The sequence below is a fragment of the Prionailurus bengalensis genome, chromosome A1 (genome assembly GCF_016509475.1).
Source record: "Prionailurus bengalensis isolate Pbe53 chromosome A1, Fcat_Pben_1.1_paternal_pri, whole genome shotgun sequence".
NCBI classification, from domain to species: Eukaryota; Metazoa; Chordata; class Mammalia; order Carnivora; family Felidae; genus Prionailurus; species Prionailurus bengalensis.
The window spans coordinates 219017384-219041781 of NC_057343.1; the positions used below are offsets into that span (position 1 = coordinate 219017384).

Here is a 24398-nt window from a genome sequence, read left to right on the forward strand (position 1 = left end):
AAGTTACACAAGGGCAGAAGTCTTTGTTTGCATCTCAAGCATCTAAAGTGTGCTATGCATCTGGCAAAAGTAGGCACCAAATAAATATTTGAAAAATAACTGAATGGCTCACTTCTAACAGAGTAGAAGTTCATTCAGACTATATATGTACAATCTTACGGACTTCCCTAGATCCAGTCTGAGACTTGGATTTGGATATAGGTGATTGATTGAAAATGTGCTTCTCAGGAGACAACTGTAATAAAAGGGAATAAAGCAGGAAAAAGAAAGATCATAGAGACATATTCTCAGATTGAGTATAGCCTTGCCTGATCCACAGAGAGAAGACTCTGGAATACAGTTGACCCACCTTGAGGCAAAGGATCTATTTGCCCCTCATTGTTACTGATCATAGTGGTGAGTGGAGTCAGTCCCTAGTTTGGTGGTTCTCATCAGTCCAGAAAATTTCTCAGAAGGAGTTAGCTATAAGCATGGAGCAGCCATACCTAACAACAGCTGGCTAGTAAGTAGACTGGCTTGGTAAACAGTATCCGTGTGGAACACACAGTGTCTACCACAGACTCCAGATTAACACTTTGAATAAACCATGGATGTGCTCATGCCTTTAAAATGGTTACTGTAATAGTTTACAATGACCTTCTCAAATCTCATTTATAGTTTCCCATGCAAATGCATATTGCTTTACTGCACATTAATAGAATATAATTATTTAATGAACTAATCAATAGTTTCAGCTTGAAGGAAAGGAAGACTATAATTATATATTATTAATCTACTATATTTCAGATTCTTTTTATACACATGATTTTATTTAATCATTTTATCTCTGTATAAGATAAGCTTATGATTCCCATTCCAGATATAATGAAAATAAAACCTAGTTAATAAAATTGCCTAAGCTCATTAAGAGAGTGACAAACTCAGAATTTTAATCCATATGTCCTCCCCGTAGGTTTACTATTCATTCCAGTCTTCTGCCTAATGTTATTACAAAATTACATATTCTTCAAAATTTAAGTCTTTTTTTTTAAATTTTGTAAGTAGTTCTAAGAAATCTTAACATAGAGTTTATATATTTAAACTTAAAATCTATTACATCAATATTTGTACTATTCTCGAACTGAAATTTAGCATCCCTCCCAATTATGTTTATGGGTATTACTACACAGAAGTATTAGAGGTATCTGTGATTTTATCCTCAGTAGGAATTAAATATCATACTAAGTGCTTTGTATGTTCATTTTTTTCTTTGACACCATGGTACTAATAGATCTGCTGATGGGTTTTGTAATTTATTGCATTAATCAAGAAGCATATATATTATTTAACCAAAATCAGTTTTTAAAATGTTTTGGTAGCTGTATTTTTTTTTTTAATTTTTTTTCAACGTTTATTTATTTTTGGGACAGAGAGAGACAGAGCATGAACGGGGTAGGGGCAGAGAGAGAGGGAGACACAGAATCGGAAACAGGCTCCAGGCTCCAAGCCACCAGCCCAGAGCCTGACGCGGGGCTCGAACTCACGGACCGCGAGATCGTGACCTGGCTGAAGTCGGACGCTTAACCGACTGCGCCACCCAGGCGCCCCGGTAGCTGTATTTTAATAGCATTGATTTTATTTTTAATACTTGTGTCTCATATCTTAATTAATGATTTAAAAACATTATCCTGTAATCAGATTGACAAAAATTTTCATGAAACAAAAAGACTGAAATTATTTTTTAAAATCCAAAATATTCTCTCGTGCTCGCCTTGGCAGTACAGATAGTACAATTCGAACGATACAGAGAAGACTGGCTTGGTTCCTGTGCAGGGAGGACACACAAATTCATTAAGCATTCAACATTAAAAAATAATAATAATAAATAAAATGAAATCCAATATACCCGTGAATATTTGAAATATTTAAAATATTTAATTAAAAAATTTAAAACATTGAATAGTTAAAATATTAACTTATCTATGTCTCCACTGTGAAAATTATTATAAATGTCTGGACATTTATGTTATAATTTGCTCTTCCACAGCTATTTAACTTCCCTTCTTCTCCTCCAGACTGCCAAGCACATCCTACCACTACACCCTCTTGTCCCCATTTTCACCCCTCCCACTCTAAGACATAAGCAGGCCAACAGTTTTGTCTGAACTACTGGTTTCTAGACCTAACTCAAGAAAGAAGCTCTGTCAAATCAAATACAGTGTTAAATATGGACAATTTTTAGCACTGTGCACTCTTTCTTAAATGAGAAATACTTAGTGTAGGCTGATGGCATGTGAAACACTCATTAATTTGCATTTGACTGACTCTGATGTTCATTTCTGTCACTAGAAGCTGACGTGAAACCACAGGCAGGAAATTCACTTATACCTTCTCCACTAATTAAAAATTTGAGATATAAAAATAAGTTTCTCTTTAATTTCCCTGATAGATGACATATTATTGAAGATATTCAAGATGTGATATCACACACACACACACACACACACACACACACACACACACACGTATATTCATACATAATGGAACATTACTAAGCCATAAAAAAATGGAATCTTGCCATTTGTGATGGACGCACAGGGATTTTTACTAAGTGACATAAGTCGGACAGAGAAATGAAAAATGCTGTGTGATTTCACTTATATGTGGAATCTAGGAAACAAACAAAAAAAAAAAAACAACAACCAAAGCCCAGTAGAAACAGATTCATAGATACAGGGAACAAAGAAAACATTACTTCTAATGTCAGCGATCTCTTCGGGGTGTTTCATAAATAAACGTTTTTTTATGTATGTAAGACTATATTTCTGGAATGCAAACTCCTCAAGGAGTCTGTTATTCTTTTCACCTAGAAAAATGCCTAGAAAAAAAGCATTTTGTATATATTTGGTAGAAGAATATGTAGATTGTTCTGATGACTTCATCATGTCATTATATTGCATGTAAGTTGCATGACTTTCTTACCCTTCCCCTTTCATAGACATTTAGTTCATTTCCAAATTTCTCCAATGTTTCTGTCAGAATGTTTACAGGCAACAGATGACATACTCAGTGACTGAGACTGTTTTAATAGACAGTGAGGGCAGTGTTAAAGGCACTAACTAGGGATGGTGGCATGGCAGAATTCACAGCAGCATAAACTTGTTACCCCTCCTGGATCTACAGGAGGAAGGCGCCGGAGTAGACATTACTTCCGAGAGAGTACCGGTTATTCTAACAGAGCACCAGCTATCTGAAAGAAGCTGTGGCTCATTGTAAAGAAAAGCAACTGCCCATTAAGGGTGTGGTGTGGAGAAGACTACCTCCATCTCCTTCTACCCATCATCTCCTGCCTATGCCTCACACCAGCTAAATGCACCCAAGGACTAGTGAGCCCACTGACACCGGCTAAATGCACCCAAGGACTAGTGAGCCCACTGACACAGTTCCTACAAATTTATCTCCTGCTGCACTGAGCAAAGTAAAAACTGAGAGTGCGTCTGAAGGTGCAAACATAAAAAGGTCCAGTACATCTCATACTAAACAATGCTTTGATAAATATGGTTATACCCAAGCCTCTCTTTCAAATGCCTAATTTCTTAAGAAACTTTCTTAGAATTTTATTCATTAAACACTGTAAACCATTCTAAGACTTTGATCCTTATTCACAAATTACTTTCAACAAAATTTTATGCATTTTACTCTCATCATTAATAATATTCTTCTTTTTGTATACCAAGGACTATGCCCACCCTGCTATGCCTTAACAGCACTCAGTACTATCCTTGCTTTTTTCAGAATTTTGGCTTTCATTGTCAAATATTAAGCCAGGTAACCTTAAACCTTAATTATAAGATTTGCATTTTCTTACCTTCCATTGAGACTGAAACTGTATTCTTATTTTTGTACTGCATGTGTAATTTCAACCACTCTCATGGCTTTAATAACCCTGGAATGCACTGGTGAAACTCAATAGTCTCAGTCAGTCCTGACAATTCCTTAAATTCCAGACTTGAATGTCCAAAGGCATGTGGATTATCTCCACTTGGATATTGAATAAAGCATGTTTTAAATCAAAACCTTGATTCCCTAATTCCTCATACAACCTGAACTTCTCCAGCGCCTCTAATGGGCAAATGGCAGCTCTAATCGGATGTTCAAGCCAAAGCCTTGGATTCATTCCTACCTACTCCACTTCTGTTAATTTCATCCCAATGAGAACATTCACTTATCAGGATTATTTGGATCACCTCACCATTTTCTCTGTCTCCTTTCTTTCCTTATAAAATCTATTTTCCCATACGCCAGTCAGAGTTACCCATTTAACATTAAGTTATTCAGGATCCTCCGCAGCCACAAACCCTCCTGTGATTTCAATATTATGAAGGTTAAGACTCCTTATCATGGCTTGTAAGACTCTAGAAGTCTGTTGCCTCTTGAATCTCATAGCCTAGAATTATCCCCTTGTTCACTCAGCTGTAGGTACATTTATGTCCTTTCTATGACATGAAGGCTTCTAACATGAACATGCTTTCTTCCCCTACCCCTTCCCTGCTAAGTGTTTGCATTTTGTTAGTTCCTTTCTCTGGAACACTGTTCCCATTGAAATCCTCATAACTATCTCCCTAAGTCACTTCAGCTTTATGCTCAAATATCACCGTAATCTAGAATCCCCCTCTCTGATCATATTAACAAAAGTAACAGAACCTCCCCCAACACACATAATTTATCCCCTCTGTCTGTTAAACTCACTTTTTCTTAAACTTTATTTTTAGAATAGTTTCAGATTCACAGAAAAATAAAGAACGTAGAACATAATGTTCCAATACATGCTTTACCTAGTTCCATTTACTATTAACATATGATGTTAGTATAATATATAACTTTTTATAATAAATGGATCTATTTTGATATATTGCTATTATTGAAGTCCATACTTTATTAAAGTTTCCTTTGTATCTAATAATTTTTCTGTTTCAGAATTCCATCTAGGATATTACATTTCATGAGTAGTCATGTGTTCTTAGGCTTCTCTTGGCAAAGACAGTTTCTCAGACTTCTCATGCTTTTGATGACCTAGATGGTTTTGGGGAGAACTGGCCAGGTATTGTGTTGGGAGGCCTTCTATTGGAATCTGTCTAATGTTCTTCTGTAATTAGCCTGAGTCTGGCTTGGAGGAGAAGGCCACGGAGGTAAAGTGCCATTTTCCTGATATTGTGTCAAGGGTACTTAACATCAGCTTGATTTTATATTGTTGATATTGACCTTGATACCTGGCTGAGATAGTGTTTCTCAGGTTTCTACACACACAAAAAAATACATAAAAATAATAAATAATAAATAAAATAAAATAAAAGTACTTGTTTCTTCTGGGGCACTTGGGTGGCTTAGGCGGTTAAGTGTCCTACTCTTGATTTCAGCTCAGGTCATGATCTCAGGGTTCATGGGTTTGAGCCCTGTGTCAGGTTCCGTGCTGGCAGTGCAGAGCCTGCTTGGGATACTCTCTCTCCCCTTCTCTCTCTGCCCCTCCCCCCTCAAAATAAATTAATAAAGTTAAAAAGAACAATTGTTTCTTCCAATTTTCATACTATACTCTTTTGAAGGAAGTTACTATGTACATCACACACTTACGTAGTGGGAATGTAGAATCTTCCTGCTTGAGGGCAGAGTTTTTATATAAATATTTGGAACTCATATTAAGGGAGATTTGTCTTCTCTTCCTCACTCATGAATTGATTGAATCATTTATTTATATCAATCGGAATGCATGGATATTTATTTTACCCATGTAATTATAATGTAATATTTTAGTTTCTTGCTCAAATTAATCCAGTTTTGGCCATTGAGACATTTTTTTTTTTTGTTCTGTGAGCTTTTGAAATACCCCTGTCAATGGTATGTTTTTGGTGTTTGTGTGTTTGTTAAGCACCCCTTTACTTCCAGACCTTGCAAGATGCTCCCAGCTCATCTTATATGTTTCTTGGTCTAGTCCTAGAGTCAGCTATTTCCCCCAAGGAGCTCTGGTCCATTTAATTGGAAAACTGTATTAGAAACCAAGACCTGGGTGCTAGATTTATTGGTACTGGGTGGCAATGCGCTAGGCCATCTTGGCTGACAGAAAAACAAACAAACAAATATTCTATACAAACTTGTACATATGCACACATCTATAAATATTTCAATATGTAGCCATCTGTAACTATATCAAAGTATACAACTTTTTCTTAATGCCTCCAATTCTAATCCATCACCACATGAATTTCACTGTTCTCCTCCTTTTGCTTATCTGTAAATTCCCATAACAACAGTAAGAAGCCGGACTCCCAATAGCTGTCATCTATTTACTTAATTGTTCAGTGTCAGTATACATGTGTAGCAGCATGAGACTTGTTAACCTATATCCTCAGGAGAAGCAACTTTATTAACTAGAATGCAGTTTGTTGAGAAAGCTATCTTTTCTCCCCTGAATTGCCTTTGCCTTGTTATCAAATATTAGTTTACTGATTTTTTGTGGATCAAATTCTGTACTCTATTCAATTGTATGTGTCTATTCTTTTGCCAAAATCATGCTGCCTTGATCAGTGTAAATTTATAGTAAGTTTTCGAATTGTCTGCCACTTTGTTTGTTGTTGTTGATGACTATTTGTCCTCTGCTAACATTTCTACAAGGTAAGGTACTTTAATTCATTACTGTATCATCAGTGTCTAGAACAGTGTTTGCATGATTTTTTACCAGTTTTTCTTAGACAGTGAATGAATACATGCCCACAATTCATTGGTGCTTCTTTTTAAATACTTACATAAGTCCACTACTTTGTTACTAGTTTTAAAGAATATTTTCATTTCTTTAAACTTTTTTATTTTTTTAAGTTTATTTTTGAGAAGAATATTTTATTTATCAATGATCCTGCCTCATTCTCTATAAAGCTTGTTGCTGTCTTTTTCCCCCTCCTTTTCTCATGTATTTAAGAAGTTCACCAGATTGTGAGATGTGTTGAGACTTAAGTGCTCTTCTGTCTCCTACAGAAATTGAACTGCTCTTTCCCACATAAAGCCCTCGCTTCATCTGACTTGCTACACTGTTCACAGACTCTCTGTTGTGCTTGGTGAGGTGTTTTTTGTTTTGTTTTGTTTTGTGTTGTGTTGTGTTGTGTTGTGTTTTTCCCTCAGCTGAAAGTGTTATTGCATGTGCTCGTGTGATAGGATGGTGTGGATTCCCATAGGCCTTCGTATAGCCCAATTTCATGCTGTATATTATGTCATTTCCTCATACCAACGTGGAAATGTTTAATCTAGTTACTAGTGTTAAGAACATATTGACTGAAAATGTCATTTGTTTATGACACTATCAAATTCTACCTGCCCCCCACACCAATAATACCTCATTAGCCAACATTTTAAACAAGTCCTGAACATGGACCTCTCTCACTTAGCTGTTCCATCTCTCACACTAAGTTGCTTATAAGGCATATCTACAAATTAAAATATATACAAACTAATACCCCCTAAATTGTCTCCTTTTCCTTCCAGCCCTGTTATATATCGAATAGATATAATAGTATCGGAACAAACTTCAAAGGGGGTATAAAAGGATTATACATAAGTTTTGATCCTTGTGATCCCCATTCAGGGGACCAACACTGGGGAAAAGTGCCTATTCTTTTAATTGCAAGTCAATGCATTTTTCATATATAACAGGGAGTTATCAACCATTATTTATTTTCCTAATCTAGTCTCACTAACCTTATAGATTGTGATTATCTTTCTAAAATTCTGGAAATATGGTCTTCACATCTCTTTATATTATATATATATATATATATATATATATATATATATATAATTTATTTTTATATATGTCTTTATATTCTATTATGTACAATGTTATAATTGTTATTTTTTAAAATAATTTAGTTAGCATATAGTGCAACAATGATTTCAGGAGTAGATTCCTTAATGCCCCTTACCCATTAGCCCATCCCCCCCTCCCACAACCCCTCCAGCAAACCTCAGTTTGTTTTCCATATTTAAGAGTTTCTTATGTTTTGTCCCCCTCCCTGTTTTCATATCATTTTTGCTTCCCTTCCCTTATGTTCATCTGTTTTGTATATTAAAGTCCTCAAATGAGTGAAGTCATATGGTATTTGTCTTTCTCTAATTTTGCTTAGCATAATACCCTCTAGTTCCATTCACGTAGTTGCAAATGGCAAGAGTTCATTCTTTTTGAGTGCTGAGTAATACTCCATTGTATATATATACACCACATCTTCTTTATCCATCCATCCATCAATGGACATTTGGACTCTTTCCATACTTTGGCTATTGTTGATAGTGCTGCTATAAACATTGGGATGTGTGTGTCCCTTCGAAACAGCATACCTGTATCCTTTGGACAAATACCTAGTAGTGCAATTGCTGGGTCATAGTGTAGCTCTATTTCTAATTTTTTGAGGAACCTCCATACTGTTTACCAGAGTGGCTGCACCAGTTTGCATTGCCACCAACAGTGCAAAAGAGATCCTCTTTCTCTGCATCCTCCCCAACATCTGTTGTTGCCTGAGTTGTTAATGTTAGCCATTCTGACAGGTGTGAGGTGGTATCTCATTGTGGTTTTGATTTGTATTTCCCTGATGATGAGTGATGTTGAGCATTTTTTCATGTGTCTGTTGGCCATCTGGATATGTTCTTTGGAGAAGTGTCTATTCATGTCTTCTGCCATTTCTTCACTGGATTATTTGTTTTTTGGGTGTTGAGTTTGGTAAGTTCTTTATAGATTTTGGACACTAACCCTTTATCTGATATGTTGTTTGCAATATCTTCTCTGATTCCGTCGGTTGCCTTTTAGTTTTGCTAATTGTTTCCTTTGCTGTGCAGAAGCTTTTTATTTTGATGAGGTCCCAGTAGTTCATTTTTGCTTTTGTTTCCCTTGCCTCCAGAGATGTGTTGAGTAAGAAGTTACTGTGGCCAAGGTCAAGGAGGTTTTTGCCTGCTTTCTCTTCAAGGATTTTGATGGCTTCCTGTCTTATATTGAGGTCTTTCATCCATTTTGAGTTTATTTTTGTGTATGGTGTAAGAAAGTGGTCCAGTTCATTCTTCTGCATGTCGCTGTCCAGTTTTCCCAGCACCACGTGCTGAAGAGACTGCCTTTATTCCACTGGATATTCTTTCCTGCTTTGTCAAAGATTAGTTGGCCATAAATTTGTTATCATTTTATTTTGATAGGACACTGGCAAAACCTGATTCAAGAGCTTCTCTTTGATATCAGTCTATACTGCCAGTTTTCTAAAGACCTAAAACTAAATATTTAAAGCTGAGAGTTTACTTATGTTAACTATTCAGAAATCCTTATACAAAGCTGGCAGCTTTTATTTCTTCCAACAATTTCTGTTTTTCTTGAAATCATGTACAACATCATTCAGGTAAGTGTAAAATCTCAAATTGTAATGTGACAATAATTGAATATGAGGTTGTTGAAAAAAATCAATAAATGACTTTAGAGATCTTAAATATATATTGAATATGATAACCCAATAATCAATTATATATATTCATATGTATGCCCACAGACATTTAGATAATAAATGGAAGAATCATCAATCACTGTGAAAAATAGACATGTTAAAACATATAGCCCTAAATAGTTCCTTGATTATGTAAGACTAATTTTAATGTCTATTTAAATTCATAGAATTTGTTCTTTACATTTGTGTCACTTAAATGAGTTGTCAGACTTGTCTCTCCAACTGATATATACATCGATATATCTCTATCTATCTATCTATCTATCTATGTAAAACAAAACACAATGCTATGTTGGAAAGATCACTGGCCAAGGAATCAGATAACATGTATGACTTTTGCCCAAACCATAAAATAATTGTGTAATCAGAAACAGCTTTCTTCATTTCTCTTATCCTCCTATATCTTACTGAAAAAATTTTAAATTATATGACCAAATCCAAATTTTCTAAAAAGATAGATGGTTAATTTATGTGGAAGTACTTTGTTGATTACAAACAGTATAATAAGATATAAGTATACAATTGTGTTATAGTTACATTTCATTTGAGAAATTACCTGAAAGACATGATTGGAATTATCAAAATACTTTATCTGAGTTTACACTATAGGGATAAGAAATAATGATATAATTTAGTTTAGATGTGGATTTTATATACTGAACATCCTACTTAATTACAATAATGCACAGTTTTGTTTTTTTTTTTTTTTTTTGGATTCACAAATAGCCAACAGCCTTTTTTCACAAATGCAATTGAAATATAATTATGGGAACAAGGGAATAATAATAAAACAATTTTCAGTTTTTAAAGTTAACAAGATTCAAGTGAATTCCCTGATTACAAAATCAAAGTTAAAGCAAATTTAAAATATTGTACTTTATGATGCATCTAATGGTATTTATTTATCAACAAAAAATATGATTAAAATGCAGAACATTTAAGGCTGATAGAGATAATTAAGCATAGAAAATTTAGTAATCAGCTTGTTGCTATTGAATGAATAAAGGATAGGGAGAATTTTTAATAAACCCCATGAGATAAGAGCTTGCTAACTTTAAAACAAAGTGCAATAAAAAACGTTTTATAATGTGTACTTTTGTCTAAAAGCAGAGGAATGTGCGGGTGTTAAATTGGCCACAGGAGGCATACGCTATTATTCCTAAATGTGAAAGAATTATGCTAAGAATTATAAGGAAAAGAATCTACTTAGTGAAAGGGATTCAAGTTCAAACAAACAGTCTATAATTTATATGAATCATGTTCTAAAGTTCATATTTAATCCCACATTATGCAAATGTTTATGCATATTGTTCTTATTTTACTGAAAAAATGGACTGTAGTCCATTTGTCGGGAAGAAAACCAACAGAGTTCTTTTAAGGGCATATTTCCTCCCAGCTGAGCTCTTTCCTTATCTCTATTAGCTTGTTTAGGCAATGGAATATTAAGTCAATCTCATTTGTGATCCCAGACTCAAATTGAGGATTATCTATTTAGGCATGAGTCAACTAATTTTATAAATACGTATTAAGCACCTACTATATATCAATAACTATTTTATGCAGAATACAGTGACTTACAGAGTATCTCACCACCATACAAGTTACATCATAACTAGAAGAACCCATCAATAAATACATAATCCACTAAAACGAAAGAGATCATTAAAATCATGGTAAATACTATATAGGAAATAAATGGATGGTATGAAAGAAATCAATAAAGACTGAAGTGGGGTAGGGTGTTTTTGAAAAAGTTGTTATAGAAGACTCCTCAAGAAAGCAGAATATGATAGAGAAACTGAAAATAATACAACGGAGATGGCTATGGATGAACCAAGTAAGACTGTTCCAGGTCACACTGGGAGGAAAGAAAGACCCTGAATAGGGCAAAAGCAGGTGAAGGAGGCCCCAGGTGCGCGCACATGGAGCATCATTATCTAGCAACAGTACAATTCATACCAGGAGCACTGACATCAGTCCAACAGAATTCAAATCCTGAATGCCTTCTACCTTTCCCACAGGTGTCTACCACCTTGTGATAACAGCAGGTTACTTAAACAAGCAAAGCCTCAGTTTGCCCCTTTGTCCAATGTGACATCCCTTCCTGGTAATATTTCTGTGATGGGAGTTAAAGAAACGATGCTTGAAAAAAGACTCAGAATAGTGTCTAGAACACAGAATGTACATTAAGATAAATGTTGGTTGCCAGCCTCACAGATGTCAGGAGGCTATTTCTGGAGCAGTGCAGCCCAAGGCAAGGGGGTACCTGGATTTAATTCTCAGTTCTTCTGGGTCTGCTTATATAAACTTGGGCCAGCCAATTAACCTCTCTGTGCCTCAGTTTCCTCATCATAATATAAAGGATTATGGAAGAACTCATTTTAAAGAGTTGTCATAAATATATAGATTGAATTAGTAGGACAGCAAATCATTTCGCTTCCTACGATTAATATGTTAGTAATAGTACCAGTATAAAAGTGGCCAAAAATAAGAAAAAACTTGATTCTTCATTTTCCTAATAGATCATCTTTTATAAGAGGTGTCCCTGCTATAAGCGACCCCACAAAAATGGCACAATAATTTACTCAACACACAAACTAATAATCTAAAAGCTATACTTTATGTATCTTTTTTTCACCTTCAATATTTAGAACATAGGCAGGTAGCATCTACTCTTATTGACGTATCAATACTTGGATTGTATTCATGCCTTAGGTCCATTTCTTCAGAGTTGGATCCTGAAGTAAGGATTAGTATACAATTGATTAGTTAACAAATTGCTTCCAGGTCAGAAAGTGAGAAAGAGCATGGGAAAACAGAATCCAAACAGGGTGTGATTTCAAAGTTTCAGTCTCCATGAGTCTGTAGGGGAACTCTGGGATGTAAATAAAGTGTGAATTTCCACATTTTTGCACCTGTTAGACAATGGCTCAGGGATTTCACGGGAGTTGATTGTAAACTTGTAGGCACTTTAGGCACCCTGTGCGTGTGAGCAGAGTGGTTCCAGTAGCCAAAGGAAGTCCTCCAAAGAGAGTTGCAGGTGCAGGTCATTAGAGGCAAAAGCCTGAAAAAATTTTAGTGCATGTGGTGTGTGTGCGTGTGTGTGTGTGTCCATATTAAAGAATGAAGGGAACCTGAGCGCAGTGTCAGTGTCCACTGGAAACCACTTCTCCATATGCCACTGCCATCTTTTTCTTAAGTAGAGAGATAGACACTAACTGATCTCCCCCTTAACCAAATTTCTTGCTTACCCTCTAACCTACTTTCCACTCTGCAGCCAGATTGATCTTTTCTAACCATTTCATGTTAAAAATCTTCCAACTGATTTCCATTGCACTGAAAATGAATGCATTTTTTTTTTACTCTAGCTTATAGAGACCTATGGGATCCTGGCCTCTGCCTAAGTCTCTGGCTCCACCAAATACAACTCAACTTTTCTGCTTAAACGCTTATTTCCATCTAAAGTGGGCATCACAGTTAGAACAGACCACAGGAAATGAAGAATGCTCTCTAATTTCTCTTGCAAGAGTGCTCAGTAAAAATGATGGTGAAAAGAGATTTCCCACTGGGGGGAAAACAGGTGTCCAGTGTGGTCAACTAAGGAATTTGTTGTATTTTATCAAAGTGAGACACCAGCTGTTCTTGAGATCCTTCGGCTGCTCATTTCCTACTGCACCATCACTGTTCAAACCGTGCAGGGCATGTTCTGAGCTAGTGGCCACCAGATGGTACTTTTCCATTGCACTTTTTCTAAGCACTTTTTGACTGTAGTTTTCTGATATTTATTTCAGAGTTTTACATCTGTTGTGGTTAAATTTACCAATTTCCTATAGTTTACAGGATTACGAATAGCCACATAAAGTACTAAGAAAGACAAGTACCTGAGATTTCAGAGTCAAAAAGTAATGTGATTTTAATTTCTCTCATTTTGCAGTGTGAGGATTTGTGATTATAGATGTGTATTTTGTTAAGTAAGAAGTTTTTTTTAAATAATAGGTATGGAAATTAGAGTACATGTGTGCTGGACAGAGCCAACAGCTGTGGACCATAGCAAGCATCCGTACCATTATCTGCCAATCACCATTCCTTATCTGATATATGACTATGACTATAGTGGAAGCAACCATGGATGATGATGATGATGATGATGATGATGATGATGGCATTAACATGTTGACAATTTGTATGCTAGCACTATGCTAACTTCTTTACATATATTATCTTTTGTAAAACATTGTTTAAGGCTGTGTATCTAGTTCCAATACTTACTACTTGTGCACTTGCCAGATTACTTAAATTCTTCACATGCAGTTTTCTCATGGGTATACACTGTTGTAGAAATAAAATAAAATTTTTGTGATACAAATAAGTATTACTTTGTATTCCTAAAGGTTTAAAATAAAATTAATAACAATGTTTTGTGAGTCAGGTAATAATTATTCTACTTTTCTAGGAGTAAGTAGTTGAGACCAAGTAAATATCACCAAATCTCACAGATAATAATGGAAAAGCCAAGTTAGAGGCACATGCTTGACCTTTATGCCTTGATAACAACAACTGACTCCAGAGACTTATGGTCCAGTGTTGGGCATCTGGCCTAAGCCAGGTAAATTAGAGTCCATTCCCACAATTTTTCAAACTCAAATTAGAAAACACTGTCAGTTGCTTTCTGGATTGGAAGATGTTAAATCGGAACTTTATATATTCCTATATGCCATCAGGTTGAGGAGGCTTAGTTGAAAGCAAGAGAGGAGAGAGGGGTGAGCAAGAGAGAATAGTATTAAAGTACCCACGCCCCTAATTCCTGTTTTCATGAGCAGGAAAGGCCCAATTGCTTCTTTGCTCCTTTCATTTCTTCCTTTCCCCATTTAGTTTGATTTTATATTCCAGTGAATTCTTCCTTTGCCTACATTAGTTTGAGATGGGTTTCTATTGCTTACCAATATCATTACCATCAGCAGCAGCATTATTAGGATTTCACATCTTCTGAATGTTTTCAAATGAAACCAATTTGTTTTGCTAATAAACAAAATTAATTCTGAAATACCAAATGAACTAGTGTTTTTTTCACTTCAAGAAAATTCAACTTACCGTATCAACAGAGACAGTATTGCAAAATTCTCGATCAAGTTATCTCATAGCTAAGATGCCCATATCGAATTTTACCACATCGATTTTGTGCACTCCTTTTTCCTATTATTTTAGGAAATAAATATGTGTTGTTTTTTTTAATTATCAGGTAAAGTGTGTCCATTTAGAGCATGCTCTTTTCAGCCTCAAGTAAATTTGAGTGAGTTATTCAACTGACTGTCAGGAAAAATACAGTTATCAATTATAAAGGATCAACATAGTATGGTGTTAGGTATTGCAGGACATAATCCAAAGTATATTTGGTACAAGTTAGTTTGCCTTGAGGAAATATCTTATCATGGTACAGAAGAACAAGGAGGAAGAAAACGAAGAGGAGGAAGAGGAGAGGGAAAAGGAAAAGGTGGAGGAGAAGAAGAAACAGATTGTAAAAGTTGATAGCTTGTGCACTGAAAACAGTGTTACTAAAGGTATATAAGCTCATATATATGTATATATTAATAAATACACTAGTTTTTATTAGTCTTAAAGACTCAGGAACGTTCAGTATGATCCTTGGTATATTGTAGAGCTTAATTTTTTTCAAATACTTGGTATTTTAAATTACAAATATGTTCTCATTTATATGCTGCAACATAGTGATATTAAAGTCACCTGTTAAATTTCTGTTTAGTTTATCTGTGCTACACGTCTCCTCACCTCGCTCTATGATATGTGAGCTATATGATGTGAAATGTTTAATGATAAGTTCATTGATGTAACATGGAAAAATAATGTATATATATTATTTATAAAATGTTAATATTTAGAAAAGTTTTATAGTTTACAGGTTATGTGAAAACGAAACACAACCTAATAAGCCATTTTTCTCTCTCTACTCCTCAGGGGAATTGGACAGTACATTGAATTTGATATCCTACTGAAGCTGCTTATAATGAGGACATACTATTGCGTATCACTATTCATCTGGACCTATATGTTTCATACAGTTGATGCTATTCCATTAGAAGAAAAAGCTAGTAGGGATTTGCCAAGCAAAAGGGTTGTGGATCTGACAAAAGATGATAGTAAAATGTTACATCGTACTAAGCGTGGCTGGATGTGGAATCAGTTCTTCTTGTTGGAAGAGTACACAGGTACAGACACACAGTATGTTGGCAAGGTAAGAATTTTTATGTGATAAATCTAGAAGCTGAAAGTGATGGCAATTTATTTACTTTTTACAGCACTTCCCATATTATTAATGATTATTTTACAATATTTGACTAATTATGGTGTGCAGAAGGCATAATATTGCAAATGTTTTCAGTAGGGTAGTATGGGTAATGTGATTTACTCAGGTAGCTAAATGTAGGTCAGTGTCCATAGCATTATTAATCAGCAATATATGATTTATATTTATATACTTATGGATGTGCATCTAAAATGTTTTAAAAACATTCTTTGAAATTTAATTTAAAGCATCGGATAAAGAATAACTTAGTGTGCTATATGAGGCAAAACAAAATGCAATTATAGTATACCAAAAATTACTAAAATATATTGGTGACTACTAATAAACAATTTATCATAATTAAGAATAGTCTGCTGTGTATGAGAAGTAAATAAGTATAAATACTTCTCTCTCGGTAGTCTGTTTCTTAATATCAGTCAAACTGAACGACTTCTCACCTGTAATCCGGACCAAAGGGCTCAAGGAGAAGGAGAAAGAAAACAGAAGTAGAAAGAAGGCAGTACCTTCAGGAAAGTTAAAACCATCCTAACAGCAATAGTGGCTCATTAGCAGTCTGGAACAAACCGCGATAGAGAATACGTAACTCTCCTTCTTGTATTCAACTTTGAGAAAATAGACTCGTAAACTTTCTCTTCCTCTTTTCTGTCTTCCTCAAAATAGATGACATGATCGTTCCAACATCCAGAATTTTCTATTTATCTAATATCTACCAATCTCACTCATACCATTCTACATGCAAGACAAATCCTTTGTTTATTGGATTATTCCAGATATGTGCCTAATGCTGAGATACTTTCAAATTCTAAGAATAAAACAAAATAAACAATGATGAATACTAACATTGCTCATAAATCACATACTTTTTTTTCTTGATTCTTTGCACATGATACTAGAAATGACTGTGATGGTCACAGTATTTTTTGAGTTACTAGCAACACGAGGCAGATAAGATAGAATGGGCCAAAAATAAAAACATAAAAAGCATCTAATATCACAAAAGTCATGCCTATATTGCTTTTAAACTAGAAACACATTTATTCTGTGAAATTGCCAAAATCCTGTTCTAATTTTTCAGTGTGTGTGTGTGTGTGTGTGTGTGTGTGTGTGTGTGGCAGTGTATTTTTTTCAACTGCAGCTTCTTTTATCAGAAGCCTATTATTTGCTCTTCTTTTGATATCTCCTCCCCTGGTTCCACAGGTCACACTCATTTTGCCCCATATAGTTCACTTGCTGATTCTTTTTTTTTTCCCTCTTATTTCTCCTCAGGTTAGTCATAGGGCATCCCCCAGCATCCCTCATTTAACATCACTTCTCACACTATAGTTAATAACTAACATCAGGATATTTCAAGTTCAACTGACAAATGTTTGTGTCTAAGGACTTGAAATTGCCTTATGATTCTTTTTCTAAGGCAGTGTATAAAGGGCACATTCAGTTCACAAGGTCTTACATAGAGGGTTTCATCCTTGGAGATTCACAGATGCAGAAGAATAGCTACAGATAAAAAGAGATGCTCAATCGTAAGGCAATCAAGGCTCCACTACAAGCATTTATTTTTAGCTGTAAACAAAGATGCTTCCTTCTAAAAATTATGTGTGCATTGATTAACAGACACCATTACTGCACCGACATTTGAAAATATGCACTATGGTTTACAACTTTTTGTACCATCCTGCTTTTTTTTAATTAGTTCTGTAATCTGTCAAAAATAGTTACTAAAATGTGTGCATAGTTTTATTTAATTAGTTTTCATAAAATATTTGATCACTTGTCTTTGGACAATAACCTGTTTTTTTTAAGCCACACACAAGTTAAGGTGTTCAATTTTTTACTGGTTATTTATCCTTGACAACCATATTATGAGCCAAAGGTAGAAAACCGATTATAATAATAAGAATTTTTGTCAAATGAAGATAATCAAACCAAAAGGTTATGTCAACTATTTTTATATTTGGAAAGCAATATGTATATGAAAGAGAAGCTTCAACAAAATAAAACACTCATTACTTTAAAAAAAATGATTTCTCTGTTTTGAAATAGGGCCTTTTCTCAGATATGCCATGCACCATATATGGAGTTCACTATAAAAGTAGGCTTCCAACTACTGTTTACTTTCATTAACTTCTTAAGGGTCTGTGAACTCCTAACCTGTTCCCTTGGCTTTCAACATTATCATTCATTTGCATATGCAGAGCCTAGCTAGGACCTTACTTGGTCAAACTTGAGTCCTTCACTTAGGACTCAACTTGGTCAAACACATGAACACCAAACAGATGGTCTTTTTGACCACATTGCTCTGTTTGCCTAGTCTTCTGGGATCCACTACCGTGGCAACCTCCATGTGATGTAAAGGCCTACCATATTTACCATGTACCATGATTCAAAAAGAATATGTAGCCTCTAATGGAAAGAAATTTTCATATTTTTTCCTAGTTTTCCAGAGGCTTGGCATTGCAGACAATATTAAGACCTATTGTAATTTATAGGTGACATAAAATTGTATAAAGTTGGAAGGATATATAATCCTTGGATGAAAAATTTATGGTTTGATCCTGAATTTAAATGAAGAAGTTTTAAAACAAGAAAATAGTAGCAGTAAAATGTAACAAAATAAACTTGTACATGCACATAAACATGCAATTTACAAGGGTCAGTCCTGGTTTTGCAATTTAGTAATCGCATACAATTTAGAAATTAACTAAACTTTCCAAACCTCAAATTCTTGTTAGGTTAAATTGTTATTAGGATCTCTTTAACTTTAAAATTCTGATGTTTTCTAGGATTGCGGATGGGGCTGCATTTGTGTACAAGAAGGGATAGTAAAAATTTAACAAAATTTGCATGTGGATAAATCCAAGGAGGTGGGATTGCATATGGCATGATATGCATGTGAAACACTTGTGTGCACGTGCACACACACACACACACACACATACACACAGAATAGCTTAATAGGATGAAGTTAGACTACTACTGTCAAAGGCTCAGAATTCCATGCTGAGTTGTTTTATATACAGCATGGAAGCTGAACCCTGTTGAAAGCTTTTGTACTAGTTCATTATTGGTGGAGCACAAGTCTGGGATGCTCGGTTTGCTTTCATTGTTAGGATGGACTGGAGGAGCAAAAAAATGAATCACAATGATATTTTTAAAAGGAAAAATAAGGGGATATTTCTGTATGTCATTTCGTATTTTTTGCAAGACAGGACAGAAAAGTGAGGAATGTTAAAATTAAGAGTAGTTTTTGTATGTTAACTATACTGGATTTAAAATTTTTAAAAGAAATGAAAAATAAAAATAAAATTAAGAGTAATTTTCGTTTTCCACAATAATTCAGTCTGAAGTTTGGTTGCTCATTTTTGATGGATGCTATCAGAGATATATTAATTCTGTTTTCTGTAATGAGGGAAATTCTTGGTTCTTACTTAAGAGGATTACAAAGTTATGACAATCGCCATGTAGCTTCCCTGTAATTTGAATAGAAGCATGTGGCTGAATTACTTAAGCAAAAGAGTAATACTGCTCAAGAGAAGAATTTAAATAAATTTAACAAGAAGTATAGCAAAGGCTCCTACAACTCTGTTAGAGAAACTTCATATGCACTTCCTTTCTTACACAATAGGTCGAGATCCTGAGGAATCCCTAGTTGTCATGAATTAATAATTAATAGATCACATGCCTACTATTGAGAATTTATATTTAATACCTGATTAAAACACATTTATTACTTGGAGAGATACCAAACTTACAAGTATAGTGTTTATTCCTTCTGAAAGAAAACACTGGTATTTATAAAATAATTGAAATATCAGCTTAACCGACCATTACGCTTTAATTCAAAGCATTTGCTTTGCTCACAGCAATCAGTACTGTGCTATGGAACTGCCTATAACCAGTCACCATTTAAATACAACATATTTTTACTGAGTTAGCTCTATATGTTTTTATGTTTTAATTCAAAACCTTTTACTATACCATAGCCAAAATTACCATGAGTATAATCAGAATCTCAAATTGGAATGGGATTTTAACATTTATCAAGCTCTTGGTTACAACTGGATACAACTGATTTACTTCTTACTAAAACAGTGGAAAACACAGGTACCAACTGGAAAATGGATGGGAGTGTGGTTTATATCAGACTGAGTAATGAAACTGTGGGATGACTCTCCTTTACACTTACAGATATTGACATATGCACTAAATATGATATCCCCCCAAAGCATACATAAAATAATGTACTTGGATAGGCAATTTTCTCTTAGGCTTTCAGAAAATGGCACTTTGATGTGTACAGAAACAGAAATAAAGTCTCAAAGTTCCTGAAGGATGTTTGATAAATTTTTATAGTGTATTATAGTGTTTTTCAGCATCTAAATAAATTATCTTTGTAAAGCTTTACTATGGTGCAGTACATGTAGCAGCTGTTTCAGATTTATGGGCACATTGTATCCCAAAATTCTCTTTATAGGTTAGTTGTTTAAAACTAAAAACACATGAGAAAAATATTAAGCATTAAGGCTAGGTTCTCTGGACAGTCTACAATGGCTTACTTCACACTGAGATCTCTAAAACTCTGCTTTTATACTAGAATGCTAGTATTTAATTCTTACTGTCAAGCCCCTCATCGCTTGCACTGCATTATCACTTCCCCGAACCACTGCATTAGCACACCTAATGACTTTTTACTTGACTTCATTATTATTTTTTTTAATTCTTAAAAACCCATTACACACTGTTTCTTGAATGATACCAACCTCTTGGACAAAAATCTCTGTAGAAAAATTGACTTAAGTAGATTCAAAGTATTCGATAATCATTGTATATTCCAGCCCGTATTCTGTGTTCCCACAACAGTACAATATGGCTTTAGTTCTAGACAAAGTGAAACCTTTCCTCTTCCATAGGCTTCACTTCTATTTTATCATGGTCACAGGCACTTTTACAGGGAGTATCTAAGCTGCTTTTTCATAATTTCATCTCTTCTCCTTGCTTTAAGTCCTATCTCAACGGCATCCTCTTATATAAAGCCCATCCCCATTCTTCTTGGCTAGAATTTCCCATCAAAATTTAATCACCTATCAAAATCTTATTCAAGGCATAATTTAAATTATTCTGGTCTAATATTTTACCATCTAGAATCTGTGGCCTTTGGGCTTTAAATCTGTGTTTGATTTCATTTTTTTCTTCCCCAAAATGTTTGACAAAATATATTTATTTACTCAAAATTAATATTCAGTTCCTATCTTTATTAAGCACTTATTACTCTGGATCCTGAGAGACTGGCACTTTGAAACATAGAAACAGCAGAGAAGGTTTAAAATAAATATATCCCATTTTTCCTGGTACTTTTGCAAAAAGTCAATTCCTTTCCTGTATTTCCATTATCCTTGAAGCCCCTAATTGCAGCTGCAACCCTCTCATTTTGCTCTGTGCCAAAACAGCACACACTTTAGAATCATTTGCATTCCAACAATTTCTTTGCCCTGAATACAGGTAATTCAAACAAGCATTAAGAATGAAAAGATAAGATGAAACAAATTCTGACTGATTAAGGAAACATAACTACTTCTAGAAAAATTTACATTTAAAATTTAACTAAAACTTTTTTCCCCCTGGAATATAGTAACTGTTAAACCATTTAAAATATTAGAGTATGGTAGAAATGTTTATTAGTACGATTACCAAATCTATGTGTGATTTTCCCTGACATCTTCCACCAACTTCAGTGCTTGTGAAATATTTCTAATATTTTAACAGTCTCTTCCTCTATTGCCAAACTTGCAAAAGATCACATCCACGCTTACATATTCATCAGTGTTTAAAAAACAAACAAACAAACAAAGAAACTTAAGAAGTAGTAGAAATTCTAGGAAGGTCTAGAGGGAGGACTGTGAAAAAATATTTAAGCACAAGCATCATTTAATAATAAGCGTTATTATTTTAATAAAAGTTATTAGTGTTCCTTACAAAAAACTAGGTCCATAAAATTAAAAGTTAATGTAAAAAATCTCAAAGATAACTATAATCACACTATGAAGATAAGGTTAAAAGTTTACATATTTCTGCTTATTTCCAGTTATATATTTTAGCACTGTTGATTTCATATTACTTACATATATGTTAATTTGTCTTTCTCAGCTAATTCTGTGTTTCTGCACATTGTTAAAATTTCAGTATTTGCCATATAATATCATACATATAACTTTTAATTAAATTGAATTTATGTCTTTTCTGAAATTTCTATTTAGACTGGTATTACACACACATACACACACATTTCTGTGATGAAAATTTGGTAGCTAATAACTTTGAGTGTATTTTAAATTACACTTACTAGATTACTTTATTACTGAAAGTAGAATTCCAAGAGTAATAGATATGAATGGATTTTAAAGCTCTGGGTATGCATTAGTCAGTTGCATTTCAGAAAATTTATGATGCTTATCTTCCAAAAATATGCCAACTAATATGGCATTAGTGTGTTTATTTGTAAAGTTTTTTTACAAATTTATTTTACAAATAAAAAGAATAACAAAGTTATTTTACAAATAAAGATATTTATTTGTAAAGTTATGACTATGTTAATGTGGATCTTAACCCTGTGTATTATTATTCAATTAGTTTTAGAAACTGAACACCTACAATGCAGGACACCAAGACTGAATCCTAAAACTAAGAGTAAATAAGATGCACTGGTCTCTATCTTAGAAATAGATAGAAATAATGTGTTGTAAATAAAATAGTCTCTATCTATAATAAGCAAAATGCTATTATTGCTGGCCTGTTGGAGAAATACCTGATAGAAGTCTCAATTTAGATGAAGGAAAGTACTTTTTCCTTATCTAATAGACTGAATTCCTAATAGCTAAATTCTACCTAGCCTAATTTAGCACTAGAATCACCCTCCAAGTTAATAACGTATGCATGTTTGTTTATTTGTTAATTTAGGACTGCCATATTTCCCTATTCCCATGAACATAGACTATTTTTTTTTTACCAGATTTTAACAAAATATTCAAACTTTGCTTGTGCAGCTTTTTGTAATGTGTCCACAGTAAATTCTAATGACTCCTACTAATAGTCTTATAGCTATTGTGGTATTGTTCATGGAAAAGGAATTAGGACAATATTCTAAAAGATGTTCAGCCTTTTTTGCACTGACTTCATAAAGTAAATGAGGCCACTCTAGATGTGCCACTGAATATACATTTAGTGGAACTCCCTCAGTAAGTATCCTGTTTCACAGCCAGAATGTTTTAGGGATGCTACTACAATAAATCATCATACTCAGAACTATACGCTAACAGAAACACAAAAGTGAGTTCAAGATCAATAAATAAATGTATTGGCAAATCTAAGAGGAAAAAGGCCTTTCTTTTTCCTACAATGGGAAGGGATATATTTGTATGTGGCCATTTTGTGAAAGTTTCAGCTCCTTTAATGGTTACTATAACAAAAGCTTTTCTTGAAAAATTAAAACATTGCCCCACAGTTTATGTTCTATTGATCTTATTCTACAAATACAATAGGATACATCGCTATTGCATATTAATGGTTTTAAAAAACGCAATTTAAAAACTATTTTCGTAAATGTGTCTTCTATATTTAAAAGGAATTATTGCATACCTACTGGGTACAGTATTTTGCAATCTTATATAAGCTTGATGATAGTATTATTCAGTTCTCTATGGTTAAAAGTTTTGTGTCTCCTTATTCCAATTCTTACTGTGAGAAGAATATTAAAAAGTTCTATATTTTAATTTCTCTCTTTACCTCTGTCAAATATTCTTTATTTGTTTTTATGCAATTACCGGATGCATGGCCAATTATCTCTTAGGTTTCTGATTAATTGATGCTCTATTATTATGAAATATCACCCTGTATCTTTCATAATACTACTTGCTTGAAGTTTACTTTGCCTGGTACAAACTTTGCCACACCAAGTCATTTATGATAACATTTGTACGGTTGATCACTTACATCATTTTGCTTTCAGTCCTTCTGTACAATTTAATATAAAAAACAGCTCTCGTAAACATCTCAGAAGTGGTTTGTGCTTTTCTATCCAATCTGACAATCCTTAACATTTAATTAGTGTTAAGTCCACTCATAAACAATGTAATCATTGACATAATTGGATCTAAGTGTATCATTTTCCTGTTTTCATTTGTTCCATTTATTCTTTCTACCTTGGTTTTTGCTTTCCTACCATATTTTGGGTCAACTGAGTGTTTTCTTAAATGTCTAAATTTGGTATCCTTAACCTACTATAATATAAATCAAGTAAATATTATATATTTTAGCATGCAGGGCAATCATCTTACAACAGTATGATTTTATTTCCTCTGTAGGGTTTTAGTCTATATTTGTCAGATATTTTCTCTCTGTATATATTATAAATTGCACCCTGTGTTGCTAATATTTTATTATTTAAGCATTCCATTATTTATTAAAAATTTTAAGAAACACAATCTTATGTTACATTATGTTACATTATGTTGTGTTATATTAACTTATGTAGTTACCATTTCCAGTCAGTGCTTTTTATTCTTTCATATTGATCTGAATTTCTGTGT

General features: G+C 34.0%; 1 protein-coding gene and 1 non-coding gene across 3 annotated transcripts in view; both read left to right on the forward strand.

The window, feature by feature from the left end:
• CDH9 (cadherin 9) overlaps positions 1–24398 on the forward strand; it is a 136383-nt gene that overhangs the window by 31872 nt on the left and 80113 nt on the right. For both annotated transcript variants that reach the window (XM_043600720.1, XM_043600731.1), the window contains exon 2: positions 15471–15747. In XM_043600720.1, coding sequence (XP_043456655.1) covers positions 15520–15747 — 228 coding nt within the window. In that variant the 5' untranslated portion in view covers positions 15471–15519. The remainder of the gene's footprint in view (positions 1–15470; positions 15748–24398) is intronic.
• LOC122496584 lies at positions 1743–1849 on the forward strand. The gene has a single exon (XR_006300870.1). It is a non-coding gene; the product is annotated as a U6 spliceosomal RNA (small nuclear RNA).